The sequence below is a fragment of the Ranitomeya imitator genome, chromosome 7 (genome assembly GCF_032444005.1).
Source record: "Ranitomeya imitator isolate aRanImi1 chromosome 7, aRanImi1.pri, whole genome shotgun sequence".
In the NCBI taxonomy this organism is placed as follows: domain Eukaryota; kingdom Metazoa; phylum Chordata; class Amphibia; order Anura; family Dendrobatidae; genus Ranitomeya; species Ranitomeya imitator.
The window spans coordinates 211,403,186-211,422,032 of record NC_091288.1 but is presented as its reverse complement, the minus strand read 5'-3'; the positions used below and the strand labels follow the sequence as shown (position 1 = coordinate 211,422,032).

The following is an 18,847-nucleotide window of genomic DNA, read 5'->3' as shown; positions in this document are numbered from 1 at the left end:
ATAGATTGCAGTGCACCGTACAGTATATAGATTGCAGTGCACAGTACAGTATATAGATTGTAGTACACTGTACAGTATATAGATTGCAGTGCACCGTACAGTATATAGATGGCAGTGCACCGTACAGTATATAGATTGCAGTGCACCGTACACAGGCCCCGCCCGCGCAGCTGTCACTGGATCCCTGGGGAATGCTGCGCCTCCACCTAACCTCTCCCAGGCTCCGCCCCCGCAGTGACAGCTGAACCTGCTGGCCGCTCGCTCTCCGCTTTCTTTTGTTATCCTGCGGGGGGAGGCGGTGGGGGAGGGCGCGCCGCGCTCTCATTGGTTCTCCCTCCTGTCACTCACGCTCCCCGTTGGCCCCGCCCGGCGTCTCTGCCCGGTCCGTTCCAATGTCTCAGTGAGCGGTGGCGGCAGCAGAGCGGGGGAGCGGCGGGATTACAGGAGCGGCTCCGCGGCCCGGGATGTGAGTGTGAGCCCGAGGATGGGGGACGGCCCCTAGTCTCCTCTCAGCCGCCCGCACCGCCGCTGTGTCGCCGGCCCTCGCCATGTCTGCCAAGGAGAACCCGTGTAAGAAGTTCCAGGCCAATATCTTCAACAAGAGCAAATGTCAGAACTGCTTCAAGCCGCGGGAGTCGCATCTCCTGTCAGACGAGGACCTGAACCAGGTGAGAGGCTGCCCCGGCGCTCCGCACTGCCCCCTGCCGGCCGGAGGTGTGTGTGGGGGCCGGAGGTGCGCGGCGGGGGCCGGAGGTGCGCGGGGGCCGGAGGTGCGCGGGGGCCGGAGGTGCGCGGGGGCCGGAGGTGTGTGTGTGGGGGCCGGAGGTGCGCGGTGGGGGCCGAAGGTGTGTGTGTGGGGGCCGGAGGTGCGCGGCGGGGGCCGGAGGTGCGCGGCGGGGGCCGGAGGTGCGCGGGGGCCGGAGGTGCGCGGGGGCCGGAGGTGTGCGGGGGCCGGAGGTGCGCGGGGGCCGGAGGTGCGCGGCGGGGGCCGGAGGTGCGAGGGGGCCGGAGGTGTGTGTGTGGGGGCCGGAGGTGCGCGGTGGGGGCCGAAGGTGTGTGTGTGGGGGCCGGAGGTGCGCGGGGGCCGGAGGTGTGTGTGTGGGGGCCGGAGGTGCGCGGTGGGGGCCGAAGGTGTGTGTGTGGGGGCCGGAGGTGCGCGGGGGCCGGAGGTGTGTGGGGGCCGGAGGTGCGCGGCGGGGGCCGGAGGTGTGTGTGTGGGGGCCGGAGGTGCGCGGTGGGGGCCGGAGGTGCGCGGGGTCGGAGGTGTGTGTGGGGGCCGGAGGTGCGCGGGGGTCGGAGGTGTGTGTGGGGGCCGGAGGTGTGTGCGGGCCGAAGGTGTGTGTGGGGGCCGGAGGTGCGCGGGGGTCGGAGGTGTGTGAGGGCCGGCGGGGGCCGGAGGTGCGTGGGCCGGGACGTCCGCCAGGGGGCGCAGGAGGCGGGGTGCGGGCGGGAGACCCCGGAGCGAGCCCCCTACTGTCCTCCCAGCAGGCCCCGATATCCCCGGAGTGAGCCCCCAACTCTCCTCCCTGCAGGCCCCGATACCCCCGATACCCCCGGAGTGAGCCCCCAACTCTCCTCCCTGCAGGCCCCGATACCCCCGGAGCGAGCCCCCTCCTGTCCTCTCCCTGCAGGCCCCGATACCCCCGGAGCGAGCCCCCTCCTGTCCTCTCCCTGCAGGCCCCGATACCCCCGGAGCGAGCCTCCTCCTGTCCTCTCCCTGCAGCCGGAGGTGCGCGGGGGACGGAGGTGCGCGGGCCGGGACGTCCGCCAGGGGGCGCAGGAGGCGGGGTGCGGGCGGGAGACCCCTGAGTGAGCCCCGATACCACTCCCTGCAGGCCCCGATACCACTCCCTGCAGGCCCCGATACCCCCGGAGTGAGCCCCCTCCTGTCCTCCCTGCAGGCCCCGATACCCCCGGAGTGAGCCCCCTCCTGTCCTCCCTGCAGGCCCCGATACCCCCGGAGTGAGCCCCCAACTCTCCTCCCTGCAGGCCCCGATAACCCCGGAGTGAGGCCCCTCCTGTACTCCCTGCAGGCCCCGATACCCCCGGAGTGAGCCCCCAACTCTCCTCCCTGCAGGCCCGATACCCCCGGAGTGAGCCCCCAACTCTCCTCTCTGCAGGCCCCGATACCCCCGGAGTGAGCCCCCAACTCTCCTCTCTGCAGGCCCCGATACCCCCGGAGTGAGCCCCCTCCTGTACTCCCTGCAGGCCCCGATACCCCCGGAGTGAGTCCCCTCCTGTACTCCCTGCAGGCCCCGATAACCCTGGAGTGAGCCCCCTCCTGTCCTCCCTGCAGGCCCCGATACCCCCGGAGTGAGCCCCCAACTCTCCTCCCTGCAGGCCCCGATACCCCCGGAGTGAGCCCCCAACTCTCCTCCCTGCAGGCCCCGATAACCCCGGAGTGAGCCCCCTCCTGTCCTCCCTGCAGGGCCCGATAACCCCGGAGTGAGCCCCCTCCTGTCCTCCCTGCAGGCCCCGATACCCCCGGAGTGAGCCCCCAGCTCTCCTCCCTGCAGGCCCGATACTCCCGGAGTGAGCCCCTAACTCTCCTCCCTGCAGGCCCCGATACCCCCGGAGTGAGCCCCCAACTCTCCTCCCTGCAGGCCCCGATAACCCCGGAGTGAGCCCCCTCCTGTCCTCCCTGCAGGCCCCGATACCCCCGGAGCGAGCCCCCTCCTGTCCTCCCTGCAGGCCCCGATAACCCCGGAGTGAGCCCACTCCTGTCCTCCCTGCAGGCCCCGATACCCCGGAGTGAGCCCCCAACTCTCCTCCCTGCAGGCCCCGATACCCCCGGAGTGAGCCCCCTCCTGTCCTCCCTGCAGGCCCCGATACCCCCGGAGTGAGCCCCCAACTCTCCTCCCTGCAGGCCCCGATACCCCCGGAGTGAGCCCCCAACTCTCCTCCCTGCAGGCCCCGATAACCCCGGAGTGAGTCCCCTCCTGTCCTCCCTGCAGGCCCCGATACCCCCGGAGCGAGCCCCCTCCTGTCCTCCCTGCAGGCCCCGATACCCCCGGAGCGAGCCCCCTCCTGTCCTCCCTGCAGGCCCCGATACCCCCGGAGCGAGCCCCCTCCTGTCCTCCCTGCAGGCCCCGATACCCCCGGAGCGAGCCCCCTCCTGTCCTCCCTGCAGGCCCCGATACCCCCGGAGCGAGCCCCCTCCTGTCCTCCCTGCAGGCCCCGATACCCCCGGAGCGAGCCCCCTCCTGTCCTCCCTGCAGGCCCCGATACCCCCGGAGCGAGCCCCCTCCTCCCCTCCCTGCAGGCCCCGATGCCCCCTCCTGTCCTCCCTGCAGGCCTGTGTCCCTGATACCCTCCACCCCAGTGTGTGTGGGGTGCTGATGCATCTTTGGGGCCTTCATAACCCTCAGGGGTTTATATACCCCTCTATAGTGAACAGCAGCACCTGGGTTATCAATATTGGGGTATCTCCCCTTGGGTTGTCAGGAATAAGAGGCCCCCCCTTATGTATGTGGCCTTCTAATTCCCACTCAGTGTGTAAGTTACAGATATTGGGGTGGCCCCTCTTCTTCCATCCCTAGCTGACATTCTGTCAGTATCTGGCCCCCTAGTGATCCTCTGTGGGTGGCAATGATTGGGGCGACCCCCGCCCCCCCCTTTAGCCGACCCTATACTTGTATTCCCCTCTGGTGACTCTTTTTGTGCCTCGTATTGGGGGGTGACCCCCCTGTCTTCCTCCGTACCTGCCTTTGGGGTGACACCCCTGATTGCTTGTAGATTGTGGGGTGCAGACATGATTTCTCTGGCCCCCCCTCCCCCACAATATGGAGGACTCCTCCTGTAAGGCTATGTGCACACGTTGAGTAATTGGATGCAGAAAGTTCTGCATCTCTTTGCAGGGATAACGCAGGTGAGAAAGCATGCGTTGTTGGCCTGCGTTTCTGGCGTGAGGTCAATAGTGAAAACCGCACTAGAATTGACGCTGCAGATTATTTTCTGCACGGAATCTGCAGGGCACAAGTGCTGAGCGAGGTCACAAGTGCTGAGCGAGGTCACAAGTGCTGAGCGAGGTCACAAGTGCTGAGCGAGGTCACAAGTGCTGAGCGAGGTCACAAGTGCTGAGCGAGGTCACAAGTGCTGAGCGAGGTCACAAGTGCTGAGCGAGGTCACAAGTGCTGAGCGAGGTCACAAGTGCTGAGCGAGGTCACAAGTGCTGAGCGAGGTCACAAGTGCTGAGCGAGGTCACAAGTGCTGAGCGAGGTCACAAGTGCTGAGCGAGGTCACAAGTGCTGAGCGAGGTCACAAGTGCTGAGCGAGGTCACAAGTGCTGAGCGAGGTCACAAGTGCTGAGCGAGGTCACGACGCGTCCGGTGTCTCCTCCACTTTCCTGGCATCAGGATAGCATCAGGTTTTGAGAGCAGATCTGCAATGTGTGCACAAGCCCTAATGGCGACTTAGAAAGTTGGGATTCCTTCTGTTCCCCTCTGCAGTCCTCTCCCGCCCCCCGGCACTGGCTCTTCTTGGCTGATACATCACTTTGTCCCTCTTTTATACTCGGTGTCACAATGTTTCCATTGACTGTATAATATTTGCCGTCATGTGACCCGGCCCTGGGATTCCGGGTTTAGGATGAGGCCTTGTGTGGAGCCCCACGTCCTTGCTGCCCCCTCCCTTGTCTTGTATGAATGTGTGGCAGTGGAGGGGTTAATCCTTGGGCCGCAGCGTTCCTTCTCCAGCTTTATGGGTTGCACTTAGCAGTGGAAATTGCATATTTCCTGAATGTGCAGCAGAATTCCTGCCGCGGAGCCTGGAATCACCATCACGGTATGGGAGGATTCCTCCGGCTTCCACTTATCTTAAGGAGGACGAAGATCCGGATGATCCAAAATCTGAGTCAGCGACTGTTTCGCTACCAAGAACAGATCGCCTCCTGACACGTTCTCTCCCTTTTTTGCTGTTTGGTGTCTGTATATTGGGGGCCTTCCTTTGATGGGGGCGGCTGTCAGCGCATTGTAGCGGCATGAATGGTTGTAGTCATGGCACCCGGTGTTGTGTGTCTGCAGTATAATGCATGGATGTGCGGAGAAAAGGAGGTTGTAAACTGGGTCTTGTAATGTAACATTCCCATCCTGCAAACCGGATGTTTATCAGAGGATGCCATGCTAAACTATTGGTGAGGTGTGTTAGGAGCCTGAGTCCGTCACTTGTGGCCTCCCTAATACACATGTACTAGGCTCCATGTAATTGGGAATAACTATTACTATCAATGTGCAACATGTCCAGAAGGGCAAGTCCTGCTCCGAAGCCAACATCCTGTTTTATACCCCAGAGCTGCACTCATTATTCTGCTGGTGCAGTCACTGTGTACATACATTACATTACTGATCCTGAGTTACATCCTGTATTATACCACAGAGCTGCACTCACTATTCTGCTGGTGCAGTCACTGTGTACATACATTACATTACTGATCCTGAGTTACATCCTGTGTTATACTCCAGAGCTGCACTCACTATTCTGCTGGTGCAGTCACTGTGTACATACATTACATTACTGATCCTGAGTTACATCCTGTATTATACTCCAGAGCTGCACTCACTATTCTGCTGGTGCAGTCACTGTGTACATACATTACATTACTGATCCTGAGTTACATCCTGTGTTATACCGCAGAGCTGCACTCACTATTCTGCTGGTGCAGTCACTGTGTACATATATTACTGATCCTGAGTTACATCCTGTATTACACCCCAGAGCTGCACTCACTATTCTGCTGGTGCAGTCACTGTGTACATATATTACATTACTGATCCTGCGTTACATCCTGTATTATACCCCAGAGCTGCACTCACCATTCTGCTGGTGCAGTCATTGTGTACATACATTACTGATCCTGAGTTACATCTTGTATTATACTCCAGAGCTGCACTCACTATTCTGCTGGTGCAGTCACTGTGTACATACATTACATTACTGATCCTGAGTTACATCCTGTATTATACCCCAGAGCTGCACTCACTATTCTGCTGGTGCAGTCACTGTGTACATACATTACATTACTGATCCTGAGCTACATCCTGTATTATACTCCAGAGCTGCACTCACTATTCTGCTGGTGCAGTCACTGTGTACATACATTACTGATCCTGAGTTACCCCCTGTATTATACCCCAGAGCTGCACTCACTATTCTGCTGGTGCAGTCACTGTGTACATACATACATTACTGATCCTGAGTTACATCCTGTATTATACCCCAGAGCTGCACTCACTATTCTGCTGGTGCAGTCACTGTGTACATTGCTCATACTGCTCCTATTTATGGGTGATTGGGGTCTCCAGTATAGGACGGACCCTCCGTTCGTCCCCATTAGTGATGAGACCCTATGTATTGTCCCAGTGTGGTCCTGGCCTTGGTTTATACCCGGAGATTTCTCCTTCGGAGATGTGCGGACTGGTGAGTCGTCGCTCGCCTTCCTATCTCGGTGCTGTTTGCCCTGTCGTCCCTCCGATCCTCTATGCTCCTATTTATGTCTGTGCCCCATCTTGCAGTGATGATGAGGAGCTCCTCTTAGTATTTAGGATATCAGCCTGTCGGGGGGACGCCATCTTCCGGGAGCTCTCGATCCTTCAGTTTTAGGTGGTTTTGCAGCTTGTGTGTGCGGCCCCCGAGGGGAGAGTCGTCTTCATCACTGACCGAACATGAATTAAACATAACTGACGACTTTTCTCCCCGGGGCTTCATGCGCTCATAGGTTTCAGGCCCCCACAAGCCTGAAATTCTCACACACCAACTGCACACGTGGAGATGAGAAGGGAAGCCGGGGCGGATTGGCACTGCCACCTATGTGCTGTGACGTCACTATATACATGATGTCGTTACCGGCGGTGGAGGAAAGCGGCCTTTACCGGAGTTTGGGGCCACGTGACCGCCAGCGTGTCTGTGCTGCCGGGGTTCAGCGTTTCCAACATGTCCTTGTCCAAACTGGCTTTTTCAACATTGGGCAATAAAAGAACGTACCTGAGCTGAGCCCAGAAACCTCGGCACAGGCGCACTGCACTGACGCAGCCGAGGACGGTACAACTTGCTTCTGTGCACATTGCATGGACGCAGCTGAGGACGGGTTATCTCGCTTTACTGCATCGATGCAGCCGCGGGGAGTCCAGCTTGTTTCTGTGCATGGTGTGGATGTGGCTGAGGACCGTTCACCCCGCTGCTCATGCGTATTGCACAAATGCTGCGGCGCTCATGTCCCCCCGCTGCGCTCCGCATGGCACGAGTGCAGCCGCCGATGTCACAGGACTGACTGATGCATACGTAGGACAGGAGGAAGGATCGATGGCCGTGCAGCTGCTCTCGGTAAGCAAGGATGACAAGTGCTGGAGAAAATGAGCAACCGGGACTTATAAGAGTGGAGCTTGAGTCACCAGTCTGGGGTCAGCGACCAGGATGCGGCCCCTCACTTCTCCGGAATCTTCACACCATGGGATTGCCTTTCTTTCCTCCTTCCTGCGGATTCCGGTTGCTCGCCTTTGATCTGGCCAATTATTTTGGGAACGCCTTTGTTGTCGCCTTCATCTATTATCTGGGAGGATGCACTGTGTTGGGATTTGATGCGTGGTGATTGGTGAATGCTTTGTATTGTGCTGCTGGGATATGTAGTTCTGCAGCAGCTGGTTGCTTTGCTGTAGAGCCCCCTGTTTATTTAGGACGTGCTCCTGGTGACATATATCTTTTGTATATTTGGGCACAGGATTAGATGGTGGATACGGATGCTGCGTGTTGGCAGAGACCACTGTGTACACAGCACGTCAGTCATCCCCTGCAGGTTCTGCCAGAACATGAAATACTATACAGCGCAGCACAATTAATCCAGGGCATTACTGGTCTTCATCCAGAGCCAAGACGTTCTGCATGGCTACGAGACTCATGGAGGCCACGGGCAGAGGGCCTTATCCATTTACCGTGGCTTCTATAGAAATCCATTACACACAGCCACAACTGACGCGTTTTGCCTCGAGTCTTCACATAAATCAGTGCCCCAAGTGCCAGTGGGTCTCTGATGTAGAGTCTTGGTACATTCCTCCTGATTGGAGTTTGTCTAGAACGAGTGTGAACCTTCAGTGATTCTGTGACTGGAAGCGTCGGGAAACATTAAATGATGCGCTTTTGGTTTACAGCATCAGTGAAACATTTTGGGCATAATTCTAAGGTTGTGTCCATCCGAATACAGCTAGGATTTAGATCAGGAATGCGTCAGTGCTCGTTATGAACTGTAACTCGTGTGCAAAATGCGTCGGCGCTTGTTATACAAACTCGTGTGCAAAATGCGTCGGAGCTTGTTATACAAACTTGTGTGCAAAATGCGTCGGCGCTTGTTATACAAACTTGTGTGCAGAATGCGTCGGCTCTTGCTGCTGTTTTTCATTACTTCCTATGTGACACTTTTTGGACTAGTTAAAAACCGCAAGCGCTGACGCATTTTGATCATGTTATAGGAGCGCTGGCTCGCTTACTATTTAAATACTTGGCGTATTCTTGTTGTCACTTGTGGCCTTGGGATTATACCTAAAATAAGTCCACAATGTTTCAGTGATACTGTGAATCAAAATGCATCAGTAGCATTTGGTGCCGTTTGACTTCTTAGCCGACACATTTTGGAGCAGAGTTAAGAGTTATTGTCTGTTATTGTTCTGAGCCCCGTGTCGCGCTGTTGTACGGGCCCCGTGTCGCTCTGTTGTACGGGCCCCGTGTGGCGCTGTTGTACGGGCCCCGTGTGGCGCTGTTGTACGGGCCCCGTGTGGCGCTGTTGTACGGGCCCCGTGTGGCGCTGTTGTACGGGCCCCCGTGTGTCGCTCTGTTGTACGGGCCCCCGTGTGTGGCGCTGTTGTACGGGCCCCCGTGTGTCGCTCTGTTGTACGGGCCCCCGTGTGTCGCTCTGTTGTACGGGCCCCCGTGTGTCGCTCTGTTGTACGGGCCCCCGTGTGTCGCTCTGTTGTACGGGCCCCCGTGTGTCGCTCTGTTGTACGGGCCCCCGTGTGTCGCTCTGTTGTACGGGCCCCCGTGTGTCGCTCTGTTGTACGGGCCCCCGTGTGTCGCTCTGTTGTACGGGCCCCCGTGTGTCGCTCTGTTGTACGGGCCCCCGTGTGTCGCTCTGTTGTACGGGCCCCCGTGTGTCGCTCTGTTGTACGGGCCCCCGTGTGTCGCTCTGTTGTACGGGCCCCCGTGTGTCGCTCTGTTGTACGGGCCCCCGTGTGTCGCTCTGTTGTACGGGCCCCCGTGTGTCGCTCTGTTGTACGGGCCCCCGTGTGTCGCTCTGTTGTACGGGCCCCCGTGTGTCGCTCTGTTGTACGGGCCCCCGTGTGTCGCTCTGTTGTACGGGCCCCCGTGTGTCGCTCTGTTGTACGGGCCCCCGTGTGTCGCTCTGTTGTACGGGCCCCCGTGTGTCGCTCTGTTGTACGGGCCCCCGTGTGTCGCTCTGTTGTACGGGCCCCCGTGTGTCGCTCTGTTGTACGGGCCCCCGTGTGTCGCTCTGTTGTACGGGCCCCCGTGTGTCGCTCTGTTGTACGGGCCCCCGTGTGTCGCTCTGTTGTACGGGCCCCCGTGTGTCGCTCTGTTGTACGGGCCCCCGTGTGTCGCTCTGTTGTGCGGGCCCCCGTGTGTCGCTGTTGCGCGGGCCCCCGTGTGGCGCTGTTGCGCGGGCCTCCTGCCTAGTGATGACCTCTGCGTCCCGACCAGTTGCGGAGGAGACAGTCTTCAGCTCTACTTCTTATTGCACGTCCTCGGGAGGCATGGAGGGGTCGGGGGGCTGTGGAGTTTGGATTTTACCGTCTCGGCCATCACCTTTGGTTTTGTGTGTGGGCCTCGGCCGGTGACATAACGGCGTAATCCACTGCGGTGATGTAACCAGTAATCTTATTGCTTTAATGAGCCTCTGCCAAGTGACTCACTCGGGGAATGTTGGCTCTCGTCTCAACTCTGGGCGACGGCTCCTCGCAAACGATCTGCTCCGCTTTATTGTTTTCCTAATGGGTTAAGTACTTTTCAATGTTTAACCCCTTTAATACTGAGTCGAGCCAGAGGATCTGCTGTGATAGGATGCCAATCATTTAAAAGGGACTGACACGAGCACAATATGGCAGCGTGGAAACTTTTTTTTTCAATAGGTCACTGAGTATGTAATAACATAACTGAAGGGGTCAGTGCGACCCCAATTCTCTTTCCATAGGTGCCGTACTTCAGCTTTCGCTTGTGATCATGGGGTTTGTCAAAAGTGATCGGCGTTATGAATCGTTGACGACGACTGATTGGTGAAAATGACTGTTTCCTCGAGGAGTCTTTCTAAATCTAGTTGCAGAACTTTTAAGAGAACTTCCTAAGTAGAATCTCTTTCCTGGGGTAATTGCGGGGGGCCGGGGACCCTCCGCTGCTCGGTATCATTACTGTGCTTAAGGGAATTGTTATATAAGCAATTTTCCTTTGTGGGGGTGGGGCATAACCGGATGTGCAGCTGCTCCTGGGAGGTCCGCCAGTCATGGGGGGCCTCTAGGCCTTTCCTGATTTGCTGGAGCCGCTCGCTGCTTCCTGACCTTCCCAGATTTGCATAATGAATGGTTTGAGGAGCGTCTTATTACACGGCTGCAGGTAGAGGAGGCGTCTATAGAATTGGAAGCCGCAGTGACTCGGTCGTCTCCTCGGGTGAATATGCGGATGCGAGTGATGAAACATGGACGTCCCGTCACTGGATACGTAAGTGCCAGCCGCAGACCCCCAGTGTGGATCATCACCCTATGTACCCGCGTCAGGCCCTCTGCCCGGCTCCGCATCATTTCATGTGTTTTTCTACTTCTCTGCTGTTAGCTCTCAGGTTGTGAGCACTTGCTCCTTGCTGCAGACCCTTACTGCTTTGTGAAGTTCATCATGGGATATGTAGTGCTAGCTGATGAGCTTTGGTCTCCACGCTGGGAGTTGTTGTTTTTGCAACAAGTAGGGGAGAGACCCCAAAAGCAGGACTGTGTTTTCCGGGCCCCATCTGTTAGTTAGGACGTACAGGCCTCATTCTTGCTCCTTGGCTGCCGTTCCTGCTGAATCCGGTCAGGGCCATTTTGAGAAGCGCTTCAACCATTGCCCTTTTATCCGCAGACCTCTCGTGACCTTCACAAAGGTATCTGAACTATTTCCTTATGTGTAAGGTTGACTTACGAATTTTACCTTTTTTAATACCTGTCCACAGTAAAACTGTTCCTCTCCTCTGTATATGTGGCTGCAGTGTAAAGCATGGAAGCTGGAGCGCCTGATGAGAATGGAGGCAACTGTCAGACTCCTCTAGGCCAGGGGTCCCCAACTCCAGTCCTCAAGGCCCACCAACAGGTCATGTTTTCAGGATTTCCTTAGTATTGCCCAGGTGATAATTGCATTACCTGTGCAAAACAAAGGAAAACCTGAAAACATCATCTGTTGGTGGGCCTTGAGGACTGGAGTTGGGGAACACTGCTCTAGACAATGCAGCTGAGGGGGAGTCGGTCCTTAATCCCCTCAAAATCTTCCTCTTCTGCCCATGCTAAAATCCGACAGGTCTCACCCCTTTTTTCCTTACATCTGTTGTCAGGGAAGAGTCAGGGCAGCATGTACTGTAGCCGGTCAGGTTCCCACCCAAGTCGCAGGTTACGACCCCCTTCATCATCGGGACGAGCTGGCTGAACCCTCGTGATGGAGGCAGTGACCCGCGAGTCCCCACTTCAAGCAAGTCGCAAAATAATCCAACTGTTTTCTTCTTATGACGTGCCTCTTGCGGTCGTCGGACTTTTTGGGGGTCACGTTGCTGTGATTTTTTGGCCTCGTGACCTGTATAGTCGCCTCGTGGTCCCAGGCTTTCGGAGGGGTGATATGTGGGTCTGACCGCTGGTACTTCCGCCGATCCCAAGAGCAGGAGTCACAAAGACCCCAGTGTGGTTAGGGTGGCAGTGAGCACTCCTATAGGAGGGCTGCTCGTTACCTCGTTATTTACGACGATGACTTTGGGACCACTGTTATCAGGATTGCAATGGGGGTCTCAATGGATGGACACCAAATGCTCATCTACTTCCCTGCTCTGCAGAAAAGCCCCTGTAATGGCAGCCTCCGTATGATACCAACGTGATGGCGTTGCCCCTTGCAGCAGCTATAGGGCCCTTGGACCGAGGGGCCCTGGTCGGGTTAGTCCCATCCGCTTTCTCTCTGAAGCTGAGGGTCCCGGTTTTCTATGTGCGGCCCCTCTTCTGATTCTTGTCTCTGTGGATATTTGGTGGTCCGTGCGTTGTCCTTGCTGTCCGCAATTGTCCCCGTGATTACTCCTGTTTTCCGCCAAGCGATGGATGAATTATTGTCGATGCGTTCCTGCTCCGTAGCGGCTGCTCATCGTCTGCTCGGCTCTGGGATATGCTACTTTGCGGCGGAGCTGGACGGGCTGTTTTCACGGCCCGGACTTGTGGACAGCGGTGTCTGAACCTGGCCCCGTCCGTCAGCGCTCAGGGATTTCCTCTCTCTTGTTTTGTACCTTTTCTAAAAACAGACGGACACCTGCCGTGTAAGGATATCGGGGCGACGAAACAATGCGACAGCTGGAAACGGCCCCATACGCCTATTGTGTTACATGGCAGCTGAGGGTTTGTTACAGCAGCATCCAGTCTTGACAATCCTCTGAGCTGTGCTGATCATTTGCTACAATGTATCAGTGCCGATAACCGGATGCCATTCCTTATGGTGGCACCCAAGATGTGAGATTTCAGGGATCCTATAGGGCAGTCTTCCCATCTGGTAAAGCGTTCGTCCTTGTAGCACGCCATCGCGTTGTAACTGGTGGGACCCCAGTGATCCTGAGAATGAGGGGGCTTCGGTGTAGTGAAGGGGGCTGGCTGTGCGCCCCTTTATCCTATTAATTGGAAGCAATACGCCGTCACTTTATGAAGCACCCCTTCAGATATCCCACGTCATGGTGCGGCATTGCTCGCTGTTGTCACCCCGTTTATGTGGCAGAGGCCTATTATCAGAGCGGTTATTTTCGGGAGTGACTGGGCCGCTGGACGGATCGCCCTTTCAATAAACCGAGCATTAAATGCCTCACAAACTGTTCCAGGAGGCATTAATGGAGCATTTCACAACCATCATAAATGTTGTCAACGCCTCCCCTGGAGTCTGAGGTACAGAGGGTGAACGCCGGATACGAGACGTCAGGGGGGGACGCAAGGGAGTCCATTCAGCAGATTGGGGGCTCAAAAATGGTGTCCTATTGAGCAAACCCCCCCCCCCCCCCCACAACACAGGGCCACAAAACGGGACAGGTCAGCCGGGAAGGGCTTGGTCGCTTCTCTCCGTCTGTGATGAGGGATGGACGCGCGCCAGCTGCGGTTTATGTGGATCTGTGCCCTGACTTGCGTGTGACCTCCGCGCTTCCGTTTGTTGAAAAATCTTACGGCTGACATAAACCGTTTCTTGTGAATTAAGCAAAAGCCAAGAATTTACTGGGATCCGTCATTATTAAAGGGGTGGTCAGGTTAAAACAAGCTATCGCCTCTCCATAGGACTGACAGGTGGGGGGTCTGAGCGCTGGGACCTACACCGATCAGGGGACTTTACCCTCTAGATGGCACGGCCGGTGGGGTGCTCGACTGTCGCTCCACTTACTCTCAGCGGATCTGCTGGAGTGCAGCCCCATAGGGAGTGAATGGAGCAGCGGACAAGCGTGGGCACCGTCGCTCCATTCATGGTGTCCCGGCAGTCGGACTCCCACCGATCAGTAAGTCAGTCCTGTGGATGGGTGATTACCTGTTTTATATGGACAGCCCCTTTAAGCCCTACCCTCAGTGCTGGGTTAAACTGCTTTTCCTCTAAAAAGTCATTAAAAAAAGGTTACCGACAAAAATAAAGAACATTTTATTTGCGCCAAATTTGTGAATCGCGTTGCACAATTTGAAAGAATCTGGTGAATAAAAACCCATCAATGAATATCACAAAGTGTAAAAAGCAAACTGCCCTGCGCCCCTTCTGATTAATGGGCCCAGCCTGATGTCTTGTCGACCCTCGTGGGCCATTAATGTCCTAATATGGCTCCTATAGAAATGTGTAGCTTTCTCCTCCGGCCACGAAGCCTCCGCTCCGCATTGAGGGGTCTGCGTGATGTCAGCAAGCCGCATCGGCCGCCGAGAAGTAAACTGTTTATAGTCCCTGCACTTATCCCTTATATAGTCAGACGGTGCAGGCCCGGACCCCGGAGGTGACTGATGGATCCGAGACATCAGGTCTGGGGGGGGCTTCTGTACTAGTTGACCACAGGTGACGTGTGAAATCCGCACTCTCGGGGGGAAACGTGGCGTTAGCGGTGCTGCTCAGGATCACTGTGGCAGATCTTCCTGCACCGTGTAAACGGACCCCCGGGGCGTCCCGCTGGCCTTTGTCTCCCTGTCACCCGCTGGCACGTGTTAAGGTGCTGCTGTCGCCTCTGATCCAGTGCAGGCGCTGGCAACACTGAGCAGAGCAGCCGCGCCGTCCCGTGTGTGTGTGTATATACAGGTGCAGACGAGTGATCAGTCCTTTATCACCCAGCTTTACCAGGCTAGTGAACGGCAAACCCCAGCATATGTATAGGATCAGTGCGTAAATCACCCAGCTTTCCTGAGAACACATAGGACTGTCTTATGGGGTCTGCTGGGTCTTCACATCACACGTTTGCTCATCTGCCTCATGAGCTTCGTCCTCGGAAAGGATCCTATAATTTTCTTTTCTTTGTGTTTTTCCAGGCCAAGCCCATTTACGGAGGATGGCTCCTGCTCGCTCCCGAGGGCACCGATTTTGACAATCCAATGCACAGATCCCGGGTAAGGAAAAAAAAAAACACACGTCGGGTCATTCTGTAATAAATTTAGCAGGCAACACGGATAATTTAGGGGCTTTCTGGATCTCCCATTTTACAAAGTATGCAGAATAATCTGATTAATACAGCGGGCCGAGCCTGGGAGTGTTGGTGTCAACACAGATCCAGTCCAGATAACGATGTCTGATGGCTACACAACCTGCAATGGTTCCCTGCCCACCGGACTGATGGCAGCACTCTGCCAGCGTTATTAATCCGCTTCTCTACGTCCGTTATCGCTGCCCTTCCTGTCTGGTGTGAGAATGCTGTCCTGATACATCTGCCGCCGATTATGTGAGGGGGTTAATTCCTTCCCCACGTTTCCCATTGGAGCCGCGATCCCATCGCATTTCGCCTCGCGTCTTTCCTGCCTCTGACCTCATCACTTAATAACAGGTTAGATATAGAAGGGTAACGGATAGAAAACCCCATCATTTGGGGGATCAGGCTCCATCCAGCCAAAACGGACGTCCCCTGCCAGGAGCCGCCGGGTGCGGACGTGTGGTCTCCAGCATGCCGGGAGTTAAATGCCGCGATTTTCCTTTATCTCCAGCATAATCTTCAGACACGTAGTGCGAAGCCTGTGTCATTCCCAAAAATAGCAGCGGGATAAGAGAGACTTTGCCTTTTGATTAAGGTTTAATACAAGAAGCGCAGTCTATACGGGCAGAAGCAAAATCTTCTCTTATAAGGAAGAAAGTACGTCTGTGGGGGAGGAGGGGTCCGAGGCTGCAGAGCCGGCAATGTCAATGATCATTTGGGGGGTTATGTCTGTCTGGGATTTAGGAAGCTGATGTCCCAGTAAGGTCATGTGTAGGATCTCCGCTCCCAGTCACATACTGGGGTCCTGTGCTGCACAGATCACACGGGTTATGTGGCGATGGTTAAAGGGGTCATCCAGTTACACGGGGCGCCATGGGCCGGTCCAGGATGTAAGTATAAGTTTATTTGACGCTGCACAGTGGCGCTATTATCACGGCTGCTCAGACCCGGGTGTAACTGTACGAACCCCCCCCCCCCGGAGTAATAATTTTGCAGCAACGTCGCTTTCTCGGGGCCAGATTGCAGGATGAGCCGTATGACGGTGGGATGTGCTGCAGCCTGCGCTGCTGTGACCAGGTGACCCTCGCTCCCCTCCCCCGACGCTCGCTCCCTCCCTCCCGGAGAAGAAAGTTGAAGCTGGAGTTTATTGGAGCAGAATTTGCCTCCTGGATAATGCTGCCTTACATGGGCATCGGAGCCGCAGCCAGCGGGGGCGAGCGCCCAGAGGGGCTTCGCGCTCCATCCTGGGTGGTGACGCACCAGCCCCAATCCGTACGGCATACGTAGAGTTAAACCGATGGCTGTGTGCGCCCCCCACCTAAAGGCAGATTGGGGTTACACTATGGAAACTGAGGACTTTCCAGGAATAACCGAGATCACATTTACAGTAGGAGACATCATTATCCGGCCTCGCTCCACACGCAGGGGGCCCGGCGACCGCGGGGTACGGGACCTGACGTACCTCACCGGTATCACTCGTCTCAGGACGGACAGCGGCCCTAGATTGTTAGGCTGGCATCATCACAGTAAGATGGAAGGCTAAATATAATCCCAAATGGCTGATGCCGTCGAACAATAGTTTGCAGGTAGATGTCAAATTAATTCAGAATAAACCGATAATATCCCATAAATGTTGGGGAGCAGCTGGCGTCGCGGCTCCTCGTCTGACATCCGCTCGTGTTTCCCAGTTGCTGACACTTGGCGGTAATAGTCGGGTGATGGATGGTGCTGCCGCCTGCCAGCCGGGCTCTGCCGGTGTGCTATTAACAAGTCCGGGGTCTGCTTCTCCCTCCGATAATCTGCTCAGCCTCAAGATGACAGCGCCGTACGACTGGAGGGCGTCCTGTCCACACTGGGGGTCATCAGCGCGCCTGATCCTGGGGGCCAAATTCTGTTCCCCCTCGTAGGATGATTTAATAGTCCTGTATAATATCACCAGATGTGGACGCCGCGCACTGGCTGACAGCAGAGAACAATAGACTGACTTCATTGAGCTTTCTTGCAGTCTCGTGTTTTTTGCTCTCTGCGCTGACGTTTTGTGGTGCAGCGTTTGTCTCGCTCTGATCCTTTCTTCTTCCTCGTCTACAGAAATGGCAGCGGAGATTCTTCATCCTGTACGAGCACGGCCTGCTGCGCTATGCCCTGGACGAGATGGTAAGTGCCCGCTGCAGCCAGCGCCGCCTCCTGTCCCATTACACAATGAAATGTCTGATGTTAGGCGGCTGCTGTTATTTCTGGCATGTGTGGACCCATGGAGTAGCCTCACCAGAAGCCGGAGGGTCAGGTGGTTGCGGTATTTTCTTAGAGGCTGTTATTATAGGGGCGGCATTGCATGTGGGATTTCCTGGGTGTCATCTTGTGTTCTGTGTTTTTGTTTTTTTGTTTAATTCTTTTCGGTCTCATTTCCACTCGTAAGAATAACGTGAGCTTTTTCTATAGGGAAATATATAGCTGTAAACCATAAGATCCCATCATTTTTGGGGACACAAATGTAGCAGCTTAGGATGGGTGTGCGCTACTTGTGTGTGATCTCGGGGGGTTGCTCAGACTGGTCACAACTGTATCGAACCCTCAGCTGTGAGTAGTTTTAGGGCTGTATATAATTTTTTTAAAGTTCTAGGTGTAAACAAGAAGGCCGTCCTGGCGCTGCCGTGTGCCGTCCTGGCTCTGCCGCGTGCCGTCCTGGCTCTGCCGCGTGCCGTCCTGGCTCTGCCGCGTGCCGTCCTGGCTCTGCCGCGTGCCGTCCTGGCTCTGCCGCGTGCCGTCCTGGCTCTGCCACGTGCCGCGCTGGCGATGTAGCTGAGGCCCAATCTTAGAGGTTTTTGTGACTTTTCTGTATCTGTCGCACAGCGGCCTTTTGGCTATACTACTGACACCTCGGAGGCGGCTCCTGCAAACCTCATACGATTAGGACCCTGCTGTTTTGCAGAACACACGTGACCCCCTTGGCCTTAGGCGCCAACATGTAACCTCCGCCTCGTCCCCATGACAGCTGGTGAAATATTTCAGCGGTAACGTTATGTGATGACTGAATTTCAGTTGTGCCCCAGGACAGAAGACAAAGCCCAGACTCGGCACTTTCGCATACAGACATGTTCTAGGTTTCTGCTTTTAGATGGTCCAATGAGATGTGGGTCTAACTCCGTAGGGACTACAACTCTCAGCATTCACTGGGAAACTAGTGCATAACTTGGAGCTGTTGTAGTCGGTAACAGGACGCTATTGGCTTTTTTTTTTGCACCCAAGGATATAAGGACCCCAAATCCATTATGTAGAAGTGTCTGTGCGCCCCTATCGCAGGGCATCATTGGCACCCTACCTGCCCCCACGTTACTGCCATATTGGGCATTAGTGATTGTTACGCACTGTGGTGCCTATTTATGACCTTAATGTCTCAGAAATGGTCTTACGGTCTGGTAGTGTTGGCTGTGAGGGGGTTAAGATCGCACAGGAGCAGCGGACACGGTGGATGGAGGAGCGTGTCGCTACGTGCCGCAGCCGGCGTGTCATGTGCATTCCTCAGCCCCGTCTTCTACCTGTCTGTAGGCGCCAGCCACTCACAAAATGTGTCGGCCACACAAGAAATAATTAAAAGGGGGGAAAAAAAGGGAAGAAAACTCTCTCTGAACTGCAAGACCCAAAGCCACAACCCGGAGCTGCAGAGCTGTGATTCTGCCAGCGCACCCCTCCCCCGCCGCCGAGAATACCAGCAGCAGCAGCCAGGAACCTACCAGGGGCTGACAAACTTGTCTGAATGATTAATGATTTATGTTACCGCGCACAATGATGCCCTCTGGTATCCGCCTCGTATCCTAGAAACCAGGTAACAAGCCGCGATACCAGTGCCCCCCCGCTCTCCAGGCTGCAGAAAGGACCCCACAGCCTACTCCAGGGGTGGAAGTGAGGGGTGACCCCAAGTCACGGGGTGTCGCTCTTTAAGAGGCTCGTTTGTTTTGCAAC

General features: G+C 56.0%; 1 protein-coding gene across 6 annotated transcripts in view; it reads left to right on the top strand.

Annotated features, from left to right (window-relative positions):
* The first annotated feature begins 355 nt into the window (after positions 1-355).
* The window catches only part of MPRIP (myosin phosphatase Rho interacting protein), a 78,835-nt gene continuing 60,343 nt past the window's right edge, over positions 356-18,847 (top strand). For 3 of the 6 annotated variants that reach the window (XM_069734708.1, XM_069734709.1, XM_069734710.1), the window contains exons 1-3: positions 372-668; positions 14,733-14,810; positions 16,976-17,041. In XM_069734708.1, coding sequence (XP_069590809.1) covers positions 549-668; positions 14,733-14,810; positions 16,976-17,041 — 264 coding nt within the window. In that variant the 5' untranslated portion in view covers positions 372-548. Of the gene's footprint in view, positions 669-14,732; positions 14,811-16,975; positions 17,042-18,847 lie in introns of all 6 variants that reach the window. The other 3 variants (XM_069734712.1, XM_069734713.1, XM_069734711.1) reach the window with 2 other exon arrangements.